This window comes from Numenius arquata, chromosome Z (genome assembly GCF_964106895.1).
Source record: "Numenius arquata chromosome Z, bNumArq3.hap1.1, whole genome shotgun sequence".
Lineage (NCBI taxonomy): Eukaryota > Metazoa > Chordata > Aves > Charadriiformes > Scolopacidae > Numenius > Numenius arquata.
The window spans coordinates 64,740,134-64,752,717 of record NC_133616.1 but is presented as its reverse complement, the minus strand read 5'-3'; the positions used below and the strand labels follow the sequence as shown (position 1 = coordinate 64,752,717).

At 39.1% G+C, this 12,584-nt stretch overlaps 1 protein-coding gene across 1 annotated transcript in view; it reads right to left on the bottom strand.

The window, feature by feature from the left end:
• Positions 1–3,263: 3,263 nt before the first annotated feature.
• Positions 3,264–12,584, bottom strand: part of APC (APC regulator of WNT signaling pathway) — a 93,182-nt gene continuing 83,861 nt past the window's right edge. The window contains exons 14-16 of the mRNA XM_074166773.1: positions 11,805–11,921; positions 10,904–11,118; positions 3,264–10,486 (exon numbers count right to left, since the gene is read on the bottom strand). Coding sequence (XP_074022874.1) covers positions 3,922–10,486; positions 10,904–11,118; positions 11,805–11,921 — 6,897 coding nt within the window. The 3' untranslated portion in view covers positions 3,264–3,921. The remainder of the gene's footprint in view (positions 10,487–10,903; positions 11,119–11,804; positions 11,922–12,584) is intronic.

Below are 12,584 nucleotides of genomic sequence, written 5' to 3'. Positions count from 1 at the left end.
CAGGATTCACAGCCAGGAGCATGGAAGGGAGAAGAAAACTTCTTCTAACAGTGTGTGCCATTTCTTCGATTCTAGAAATAATATGGATCTTTATCCTTAAGAATGAAGAAGCTAATACGCTGTTACCTTCTTGGTAACCCCATCTTCTCATTTCTCCAAAATGGTCCCTTTTCTTTCCTTCCCCCTTTACCCATGACACAGCAACTAACTTCCCAAAGCCATCAAAGATACCAGTCTATGTTGAAGAATACTGTTGCTTACACTGAAGTTTATAGCATAAAGTATACTTGTCTCCTGCAGCCAAATCCTGCTTGAAACAATATTCCAATCTCACCAGGAAATTCTGGCAAGGCTTTCATTTTTTAAGATGTGAACTCTTAACAGTTTTGAAAATCTTTTAAGTTTTCAGGGGAAAATACTCAGATAGAGAACTGCATATAAAAACCAGAAATAGATTAGTTCCCCTTTAAAGTTTGCAATATTTAGTCAGATGAGCTTTCACAGAAATTAAACAATAACTGTAACTGTGGCACACTGCAAGAAATTAAAATGAAAGTACATTTTAAAAAGTGAACTGATTACTATTTGTGGGGACATCATGTTTGTGCTTTTCACATCAAGCTGTAAGTCAGTCTGAAGTGAGCTTTATGAGTGTATTTTCAGTATAAACTGATTTTTAAGTACAAATTTGATATGTTCTGGATATGGTAAGCTAATTCAAGGACAACTAGAGGTCTGAACACAAGTCATAAAAATCCTACCAAAATCTGTAGAAAGAAAGGCAGTGCATCCCAGAATAACAGTAAAATAAGTCTTGGTTTCCTTAGCTCCTTGTTTTTTCTTTGTTTTGCCTTGACATAAATAATGTCCTCTTACCTGCTGTGGCAACTTCATAAAATCAAGGAACAAGAGTAAATCTTTAGGAGCAGAAATGAAATCTGACTGTCATGAATCTAGACATCTTTAACAAAATCCAAGACCAAATATACTTATTACAGCCATTTTTCATTTTTTTTTTGATTTTATACTTCTGGGATCTGTTTTTATAGTTAAGCTTAGAATATAACTTTGTATCCTCATCACTAACATAGATCAAACATTATGGATGTCCTTAAATATTCTAAAAGGCTCTTAGTGGATATTAAGTATTTTCAATAAAGAATCAGATCTGGAAGGGATTCCAAAAGATCACCTGAGCCCCTCTCTGCATACAGGCAATATGAAATATACTATATAGTCCATCCCTATGAGATGTTTCGTAAACCTCTTCTTAAAACTTCTATAATGGAAATTTAACAACTCCCATGGGAAGCATATTTCAGTGTATCACTACCCTTATAGTTGGAAAGTTTCTCTCATCTGTCTTTGCTACAAATATAGGGTACTTAGAAGGATATTAAGAGAAACTTCCCAATTATAATGATCATGACGTACCTCCAAGACTATCTAGAGAAGCCACTAAAATTTTCAAAGACATTCTGGTGTTTGATATGCATACAATTATGTATTGTTTTGCCTCATCGTCTTCCGATTCCTTCAGTTATAAAAATGAAATCAGCATTTCTTTACTGAAATTGAGTTCAAATTGACAGGACACAGATGCAAAGTCAGTGTTAAACAACTACCCTGGATTACGTGGTCTTAATATGTCTTCATATTAGTAGTTAAAAGCTCAGCACAAAAAAAAAAGTATCACAATTTATAAGAAAAGTGGTTTTGCATTTTAAACTCAAGGAGAGTTCTGTATTCTATTCCACCAGGAAGTCCTGACTTTGAACACATCACATAATCTCTGTCTCTGGTTCATCTTTAAAAGGACACTAATATTCAATTTAAAAGTTTTGTGAAGATACTATATGCAAAATATTTGAAGTCCTAATAATGAGGAGTGCTGCTTGTTAACAGATTCACCAGACGATACAGAAACATGGCATGACATAAACCTGACAGGAAGCAAGGAACGAAAGAGCAAATTAGATGCCACTTCTGCCAAACAGGTATTTTTTGGTATTGGCTTTTAACTTTACCTAAATTGACTTCTGTCTGCTGATAGCATCTCAATTCTGTTCATAAGCAGTGCATGTCTTACAGTGAATTCAAGATAAGAATTGCTTCGTTTCGGTATCAGATGAAGTACAAAAGCCACAGATGTGATACACTCTGCAACTGTGTTAAAGCTACCATAAAGGTAAATTGCTCTATTTCAGGGCTTCCTGAAAGCAGGGCATTTTGAATCCTGAATATCAAATATTTAGAATGCTAATTTTAGAATAGTCCAGTTGAGATACAACAAAACTGACATATCTTCATGGTTGGTTCAATCATGCACAGAATGGTTAATGTTCTGTTCTCTCACGTTTCTATTTTAAACAAATTCTCACCTAAATTCAGACTATATTTATATTCTTAAAGCACAAATCTGTCTTTTCGGCATTGTTCTAGCACAAACCATATTCGCATCAAAAAGGCTTAAGGCAGCAAATGTCCTGGTTTGTGTATAAAAATTTTTTTCTACTATGATAACTAATTTCTTGCTGCCATGGGATTCTTGTGATATTTTTCCCTTCATAATTTTTAAAAAATAAATTAAAAAAATGCATGAAGATTTCAAATAGAATTAAAATTTTGCCTTAGAGTCACTATCTCACATTCTATATTATTTCCCCCAATTAAAAAAAAAAATGTTTTACAAACACTATTTTTATAGATACAATATTGTTTCAGGCTTGCAGTTATGAAAGCAATTATACTGCTTGGCTACTGGAAACACCCTGCCTTTAGCCTTGTTATGCACCTGAGATGTGTGAAACCGTCTCAATTACAAATATATTACAGAAGACCTAGGGCCTGATCCTTCAACTGTTATAAGCATCCTACAACAGCCATTTGTCTGTGATAAGGAAGAACAAATATTGGAGGTGCAAGATTCTGCTGGATCAGGCCTTAAGTGTAAGTGCATTATACAACACATTATATGGTGACATCTCAAAATAAAATACTGTATTTTTATGTAATGCAGAAGTAACACACACAATTTACATATAGTAATAATTTATTCTGAAATGTTCATTTTAGTCTCTGTTGAGACATCCCCCATGTCTCATTAATAAAGAGCAGCCATCTCACCTCAAATACCAGAATATACAACAAGTTACAGCATAGCAAAAAAGTTCTACCTACTTTAAGATAAAATCTAATTCAGGTAAAATAATTTTGTTCAAGGTTTTACAGTTACACAGTTTTCCTTTTTTTTTTTTCTGCAGAGCACAAAGAAAGTGTAAATTGCTACACCATAACTATCTATGCACGTTATGTGACCACAGAAATGTTAATCTTTACTTCAGAAAATGAACCATCAGTTCCATTCATGCAGAAAAGCAGGCTGGGAAAGCTTGTTCAGCGGAAACCATATTACTGTGAATTTCACAGCCACATGATTAATTACTGGGTTAGATGGGCTCACAAATACTAAAACTGAGTATACTTTTTTGCATAAATAATACCAATTCTTCCCTGATGTAGTTTAGTCAGTCTGTAATCTAGAAATGATTGATAAAGCAGTATGACCGTGTCATCTCTACCTGTAATGTTCCGTGATTTCAACGACAAGCAATATTTAAAGGATTATGGGATGGGATGCTAATTAAATACATGTTAAACATACTGTACAAATATATTTGCGTTAGCAATTTTATTCCAAACTGTCAATCAGGTATTCCTCCAAAATATTACCAGTGAAGACAAAGTATACTATCAAATATGGCTTCCAGAACAAGGACCCTCTAACAAGAATCAAACCTATTTACAACAAATAGAAACAACAAAAAAATCGATCCCCAATGTTTTAGTTTCATTTGAAACTGAAAATTTCTAAATAGCTGCTGTATATAATACATCAGTTTTATCTACTTTTTGTTGCACTTAAACAGAAGTTACCAGGTAAGAGCCAGAGTGACGTTTAGGACTCTGAGTTCCACTGGAGTCTGGATTTTCAGACTTGGAGTCACGTTTCTTCGTGGTGTTATTTACCGGTGTTGGTATTTGTGATGGCCGAGCAGAGCTATTGTCCACGCTACTCTTTCTGCGGCTTGGATTGTAGTTGAAAGGAGTCACTCTTGCTGCAACAGCACCGATGGGGGAGCTATGTTTGCTTGAGCTACTGGAACTGAACGGTGTACGCTCACTTACAGTACTTTCATTATTTTCTGGTGCAGGAACAGGATTATTCTGCAGAGGCTTTGTTTCGGTGCCTTTCTTGTCTGGACTGTCCATCTGAAAGAAAGAGTTCAGACGGTTTTCTAAACCAATGGTACGAACAGGAGCACCTCCATTCCCGGGGGTTTGTTTTTCTTGAATCTCTTTAGAATCTTTACCATTCACACCCCCTTTCTCTGAAACGCTGTCAATAACAGGGGGAGTATTTCCAGTGGGGGACCTTCCAGATCGAGGATTGTTAATTGGGCAGTCCTCTATCCTCACCCACACGTCCTCTGTCTTAGAGACAGCTGGTGCCATCTGATAGATGAGAGTTTTGGAATCAGAGCCATTTGTGGCACCTGAGGAAGAATGCTGAGGATCATTCATTATCTGAGGAATTTCATTTTCTTTTATTTTTCTCCAAGTACCTTTTGCTGGTGCTTGGCTTTCTTTACTTTGCTTGTGTCCAGAAAGAGAACTTCCATGTTGCTTTTCATCTTCACTTTTTGCCTTTTCGCTGGATTCTGAGGAAGCTGACAGAATTGAGGAGGAACTTCCAGTTCTTCGCCAAGTGCTTACACGAGGAAGTGACGATGAATGCTTACTATGCTCACGCTTCCACGTTCCTGATCTATTGATCAGCAATCTAGATGGACTCTCGGAATGAGAACGAGCTATGTCATGACGTTTTGCTGGTCTCCCATCATATTCTACAGAAGGGCTCAGATTAGGGGGTAATTTTCGCCAACCACTAGTCGGGGCAGTTGAATGAGTGGACAGAGACATATCAGGAAGAGAAGGACTTAAAACAGGGGTCTGTAGTTGGGACCTGGTGGGAGAATCCGGCCTGGAAGGAGACAGAGATTCAAATGAAGCTGACTCTTCTAATTTCCGTCTTAAAGTTGGACTCGGAGCTTCTTTAATAAAAGTTGACTGACGAACGAGAACTGGTCTCTCGGATCTGTCAGATTCACTTCCGCTAGATTTTGTGGATGACATTCTGGATAGTTCAGTCTTTTTGTTTGATCCACCACTGCCGAGAGCTTGGTTTAACCCTTTTGAAGCAGACTCACTTCGTGGAATGCTACTGGTACTCTTAGGTAAGGCAGTTTGCTTTGTAAGGTTTTGCTGGCTCATCTGCCTGCCTGGTGATGTGTATGACATTCTACCTGAACTTGAAGATTTAGTTGAAGCTGTGCTGGGAGATGATGTCCGTGGCAACTGAGAGAGTTTGTTGGGAGGACTTATACCATTTCTTCCTGGGGAAATTGAGTTTCGGCCGGGAGATTGCAGAGGCCTACTTAATGGCTGCTGTTGAGGTCTAGAAGGAGTGGAGTCTCTAGATCCTGATCTAGAAGGTCCTTTACTTGATCCACTCTGGTTCAACCCTGATGGTTGCCTAGTTATAGGAGCTGGCTCAGGTTTCACTGATGACTTGACTCCTCTTGGAGAACTAGTCAAACTTTGGCCTTCGCTGGGACTTTTGGAGTTCGTGTTTTTGAGTGGGGGACCTTTTTTGGAAACAGGACTAGTACTTGAAGAACTATTTCGAACTCCTGGAATATGGATCATTGTCCTACCACGTGAAATTGAAGGCACGCTTGTCTGTTGTGGTTGCTTCAACTGACTTGAAACTTCTGAATTGGAGCGAGCTTTCCCTGTAATTACACTTTTATACACTTTCTTGCCTCCTTTGATTCCCTTGCTTTCCGATTCTACTTTTTTAGACTCCAGTGTACTCTTCTCTCCTGGCTTAAGAATTCTTGGACCTTTATTACTAGTGAAAGGCTTTTCTTCTTGGTCTGGGGTAAGATGAAATGGTGACCCTAGAGAAATACCAGATTTTAATGAAAGGATAGAATCAGAGTCTGATGAAGCTTGTCTAGAGAGCGATGCAGCAGCCGCAGCTTGATGCAAGCTACTAACTATAGAATTTGCACCTTCTTGTATAGCTTTCCAATCAAAGTTCTCCGAATCAGGTGAGAAACCATGTTCTGAATCTGGCCTCTGTATCTCTCTCAAATCCAGTGTTAAATCTTCTGCCAATATACCACCTGTATTTCTGGAATTATTTTTTTCACTTTCACTCTTTATTCTCGAGGGTTTTTTCTTTTTAGGCATAGCAGAACTAATGCATTCCTGCAAAAGATCATCTTCTGAATCAATACTAAGAGAACTCAGAGAGCTGTTTCTAGAGAAACATACAGGAGTATCTTCAACATGAAATGATTTAGGTGCATAACCAGAAGTCTGTGGTCTGTTTGATTCCATCTGTGAATCAGGAGCCTCAGTGCATTTTTCAGGTTCCCCTTCTTTGTTGTTATTGTTTTCTTGATCAATATCACTGAGGGAACTAAGAGATGAATTGCGAGAAAAGCAAACAGGTGTGTTTTCAATAGCAAAATTCTGCATTTTCTCATCTGTAGCTGCTCCTCTGTCTGGAATATCTTTAGCTGACTGAGAGAAAGTTTTAGGCTGGCTTCTGCCTGTTGGGTGTTTTTGACAAACTTGTGTCCTGTTACTTGGTTGCTGATTTGAAGACTGTTCTGGATTAGCGCAGTCTTTAGCTTCTGTTTCTTTTGCTTCTTTTCCTTTTCTTAATTCTGCCTTCTCCCTTGAAAGGTCAACATCATCATCATCAAAATCTAAAGAACTTAAGGAATCATTCCGTGAAAAACAGTATGGAGTTCCCTCAATAGGTGTGTAATGATGAGGGGAATCAAATGCAAAGCTTCCTCTTACACGCTCTTCATTATTTGGCAATTTGTCATTAAAATCTCTTGAATTATTTTTAAGATTCTGTTTCTTTGCATCTCTGTTCTCTGGATAGCTTCTTTCATTGTTAATATTGCTTTTAGGCTCTGTGGGTTTTCTTATACGTGCTCTGTACTCATTATTTTGGGGAACAGGCTTTACTGGTGATGTTGGCTTCTTTTTCTCACCTTCTGCTTGGTTTTTATTACTTGAAGATGCTTGTTGAATTTGATCCATTATCTTCTTCACTCTGAAAGGTTTGTGACTTTTTCCTTTTGGCATAGCTGAGTTAATGCACTCAGCCAGAATATCACCCTCTTCTGTTTTGTCATCATCCAGGCTGAGGGGAGTTACAGTTGAGCTTTTTGTTCTCTGAGAGTCATCAGTGCTTCTACCTTCTGTAGGAATGGTGTCTCGCTTCTCAAATTCCCCTGACTCTGCTCCCGTACCCACAGTATCTACGTTGGCCAACTCACTCGGGGGTGACTCTATGGTGAGATCACTCAGAGATGTAGCTGTTGAAAAGTTTATTGGTGTACCCTCAACACAATACACCCGTGGCATGTCATCTCCCGGTGTAAAGCTCACATGCTTTTGCGATTGCAATCTGCTTTGTGAAGGCAAAAGCTTGTAAACTGGCAACTGGCTGGGCTTTCTGGCTACAGGAGGAGGTATTTTTGGAGCAGATGCTTGAGAAGGCTTTTTGGCTTTACGTGAAGACTTTGTTGGCATTGCAGAAATAATACATGCTTCCAGTATTTCAATATCATCATCATCATCAGAATCATCCAGAATGTCTTTTTCTGCTTCAGTAGGCTTGTCTGCTTTCTTCTCTTGGCTATCCTTTGTATCATCTGACTGTTCAGGTTCTGCTTCGTTTCCATGTTCATTTTCATGAACCGGAGGCATTATTCTTAACTCTACATCTTTCTGTATAAACGGCTCATCAAGACTCAGAGCACTCAGGCTAGAAGAGCAAGAAAACCCATCCGGTGTACTTTCTGTGGCAAAATGTAATAGTGTATCAGCATCGGGCAGGACCTGAACTCTTTGAACAGCTGCATTTACAGCTGCCTGTCTAGGACCAGGCTCTCTCTTCTCTGCACTGGGTACTTTACCTTTGGCTACATCTCTTTTTACTTGAACTCCTTGAGCAGGAGGTGGTGTTTTACTTCGGCTTGGAGGCATTGTTTGTCCAGGGCTGTCTGGAAGGTCACTGGGACTTATAATACCACTCACCATTCCACTGCAAGGCTCACTTTGAACTGAGCTAGCAATTGAACGGCTTTCAAAACTATCCAGGGAACTTACAGAAGTACATCTGCTGAACATGAGTGGTGTTTCCTGCACATAGTGTTCTGGTGGGCTTTTAGGAGTCTGGGCACCACTCTTTGAGGGAGATTTGGCACCTGAAGAAAATTCAACAGCTTTATGTCTAGAGGAATCAGAAGGAGACAAACTAGAAGTCTGAAGTCTGCTGGATTTTGTTCTGATGTGCTGTGATGCTGATGTGATTTCACTTACTGCACCTTCTGCAGATAGAGCCCCACCGTTATCCTTTAGTTCTGCTATCTGTAGTGTGTTATTAGCATCTGTCACACGTGTGGATTGATCACGTCCTATTTCATCTTCAGCTGATGATAAAGATGACAGAGAGCTACACCTTGAAAAACATATTGGGGTATCTTCCACACAGTAAGTTTGTATAGTTTCCTGATTGATAGAGGGAGTTTTACAGGATGCAGTCTTTTGCGCATGGCCACCTCTGCCCTGTGCAGAATTTGGGTGAAGCTGATTCTGTCTCTTTGAACCAGCTGAGGGGGCTGATGTGCTCCCACTGCTTGAGGAAATATGGTCAGTTTTAGTGCTTTGTACCGAAGAAGTCTTTGGAAAAGTAAAAGATGGCTTCTGAGAAGAAGGAGGAACTTCTGTTGAGTATTTTAAACTATAATCAATAGGCTGATCGACATGATGTTCCTCTTCATTGTACTTTATGCTATAATTAGTTGGTCTGTCTTCCTCCTCATGCTGTTCCTCCTCAGAATAACGTTCACTATAGTTGGTTGGCTTATCATCGTCATAATCATCAACCTGGCACAAGGACTGGTTTACTTTCTGATTCATTCCAAGAGTTGAGCCTACTCTGTTCTGATCTGAACTATTGGATCCTCTTGATCTAAAGGAAGAAACGCACTCTTGCTGTCCAAAAGGTGACTGATATTTCACGTGTTTATCATCTCCGCTTTCAGCGTACATGGGGTAGGTTGCATTTTGGCCCCTTGACTGCCTTTGTTCATTTTGTTTCATTTCATCGTCTATTATATGCTTAGGCCTTGCCCATCTTTCATTCTGAGAAGGACTTTGTCTTCCAGAATTCAACTGTTCATCTGAGTATTTAAGACTATAATTAATAGGAGTGTCCAGCTCTCCATCATTGTCGTCCATATGATTTGCACTATGAATCTTATGTGCCAAGTCAGCTGGGTATTGACCGTAACTACAAAATTTACTTTCATCATCTTCGGAGTAAGATTCAATGGAAGGTTTCATTTGGCCTCTTTTACCATAGCCATCGCTGCTGCTGACACTATTTAAACTATCATTTGAAGCTCTCTTGTATTCCATTTTTGTATAAGGCACAGGACACGTCCTGTTTGAATTCTCGGATTTAGGAAAGTATGCATTTGAGTGAGTATGGGCAGTGGCTGATCTCCTTGGGGCATTTCTGTCTTCTGTCAAACAGTGCATTTCAGAAGCAGAACCAGAATTTCTGTCTTCTTGTGGAATATGCATGCTTGTTACTTCTTCCATAACTTTGGCGATCTGAGCCGCAGCAGTAGAAATCTGCATTCCTATTCTCTTAGAGGAGTTCCCAGTATTCTCTGCAGTGGGATGATAGGTATTTAAACCTACTGCTCGATCCCTATCAAGACTTCTGTCTTTCTCAGATCGAGAATTTTCTATGTTTCCTCTATTGGAAGAGGAGGAGCCAGGCAATACTGTAGTATTTAAATATGGTGAAAGCACAGTCATATTACCAGCATTAAAACTCTCTGTTCTGCATATACTATCATCATGCCGACTGGAGTCCAAGACATACTCACTGTACAGATTTTGCTTATGTCTCTGCTTATTACGGTGAGATGCTTTCGGGCTTAAATTATCTATGTTGTCAAAAGTCTCTGATAAATGCTGAGCATCTAATTCTGCTTCCAGTGCCTTCTGTTTTCTGACATGAAGAGATGGTAAGCTTGATCCTGGAGACATAATGTTGGCATCCTTATATTTTGCTGGCCTGTTTGCCATGAGGTTTCTTAGAGCTGCAGCACTACCCATGGCTATCATTTTGTGTTTTGAGTGAATAAGATTTTTCAGCATGCTGACTGCTCCCATGTCCCACAGCGCCTCCTGATCCTTCGCATTTCGTGCAGAAAGATTCCACAGGGTCCCACATGCATTACTGACTATTGTCAAACTGTGTGACTTCAAGTGTTGCAGCAAGGTTTGTAAGCAGCTGTTCTCTCGCAAGATTTGCCTGGTGTTGAGTAATTGAAAACAAACATCAGTAAGTGGTGTTTCAAAAGGATAAAAGACAAAGCAAAACAAAAACCTATTATGTTAGAGGCAAGTTTTGCCCCTAGAAAGGATAATCATGTATTCTGCAGTGCAAATTTATCTCCTGTTTCCTCTAGCTTTCATCTGAATGCTAATCAAATCCTATTACAAATATAAATAGTTAGCTTTTAATACAGTTCATCATTAACAAGCAGCAGGTATTAATCTGTTCGCATATTCCTGTTACATAACTGAAACACTTGCCTTACAAAATGCATTACAAATTCACTGTTCTTAATTACTAAATACATGCAGCCATATTTAGACTCAGCCATAGAAACTGTCTACTAAATATACATGTGGAACTGCTAAAGGTTCTCAGAAAAAGTATACGCACCTATGGTCCTCATTAGTAGCAATTAAGCTAGAAACATTTCTTAATATTCCTCCTCCACTCTCTATGATGGCTAAAGTGTTTGTTTGGCTCCGGTACGTCAGTGTGCCGACTAGAAATGCGAGAGCACCATCAACAGCGCATATATCAGCTTTGTTCTCAGTACAGTGTGCTGACAAATTCCATAAGGCACTCAGAACACTTTTTAGGGTGGATTCCTAGGAAAATAACGAAATGACAGAATTAGAGAAGTTTTCAACTACTGATCACAAGCTGTCAGAAATACACATTAGCTCCAAGGAGTTATGTATTTTCCAATCTCTGCTTTCTGGGCTGGTAAGCCAGATGCAAGCAGCAGTTCCCACATAAATACTTCTGTTTGCCTCTCTCCTTCCTTCAGCTGTGGATTTGGTGTTGCTTGCCCCAAAGTTTTCAGAAATATGTGCCACAATACTTGTTAGCTGCCATAATGGCAAAAATGGCCTCGAAGACTATCTGGCAGGAGACTCTGGGATGGAATATAATCCTGTCTGGATACCAAAAATCTATCTAGAAAATTACAGAAGTGGTAGTTACCCATTCACTAACTCAGAAGAGGTTTTATTAAATTGCAAAACTATAAAAAAAGGCTATTTCAACAGCACAGCTCATGAAACTGAAGAGCAAAAGCTGTCAACCCTTATAAATAAAATCACAGAAATACTAATAGTTTTGAGACATCATCGCTACATTGTGGTCTGCTGCTACGTTAATTCAACTCAACTCTCCTCCTCAAAGCAAGATACCTAAACCAACCCAAGTATTTGACCAACTACTTTTATCAAAAAAGGACAACAGTATTTGTGCTTGCTGTAAAATAAATGCAACCTCTCCAAAATTTATCTCAATCATTTATACAGGATACCTTCTTAACTTCTAAAGCACATTCCATCAATGCTTTCACACTTCCAACTTCTCTTAGAGTCTTTTTACTGTTTACATCCGCTCGCCAGGACAAGTTCCTCAACACACTCGCAATGACCTGCAAAACATGAAAGAAAAATAATCTATCTCTATATACCTACTTCTTTAGCAGGTTACCAGACTTTCCTCCTGGATTTCTGGCATGCTATGCATTCATTAACAGTGGTCCTGTTCAGCTTCTGAACTAAAATTTGCTGAAATCTCCTTTTTGTTGTGTTGCCTGCTGGGCTGTTCTAACATTTCAATGTGAAGTTTGATCAAACGTACTGGCTTTTTGTCTGGCCACCTAAAATGAATATTTGAAATCAGGTTCCCTGCTTTCCACACTGGTTGAAAAACGGGTCCCAAATTTCAGATTTGTGCCCTACTCTGATATCTGCACTAGACTTGCGTAATCTCAGGAGAGATATACATCATCTTTTTCTCAGCTCTTCTGTTTGTAAAACAGAACAGTAAACGCTTGCCTGTCTCGCAGATAGTATGATTACTTGGATTAATGTTTATAAAGCCTTTTGAAGTCTTTTAAAAATACACTGTGCCTTTTACAATCAGAACAGCTACCTACAGAAGATGAGTAGCCATTCAGCCTACGTCCTTGTCCTTGGCAGCAGCGAGATAGAGACAGACTGTCACTCGAGTGCACAGTCATTACATACTAAACTCCATCCATTTATGGGCTGCAGTACGCATGTATATCCCTCATGAAACACATTTGATAGAA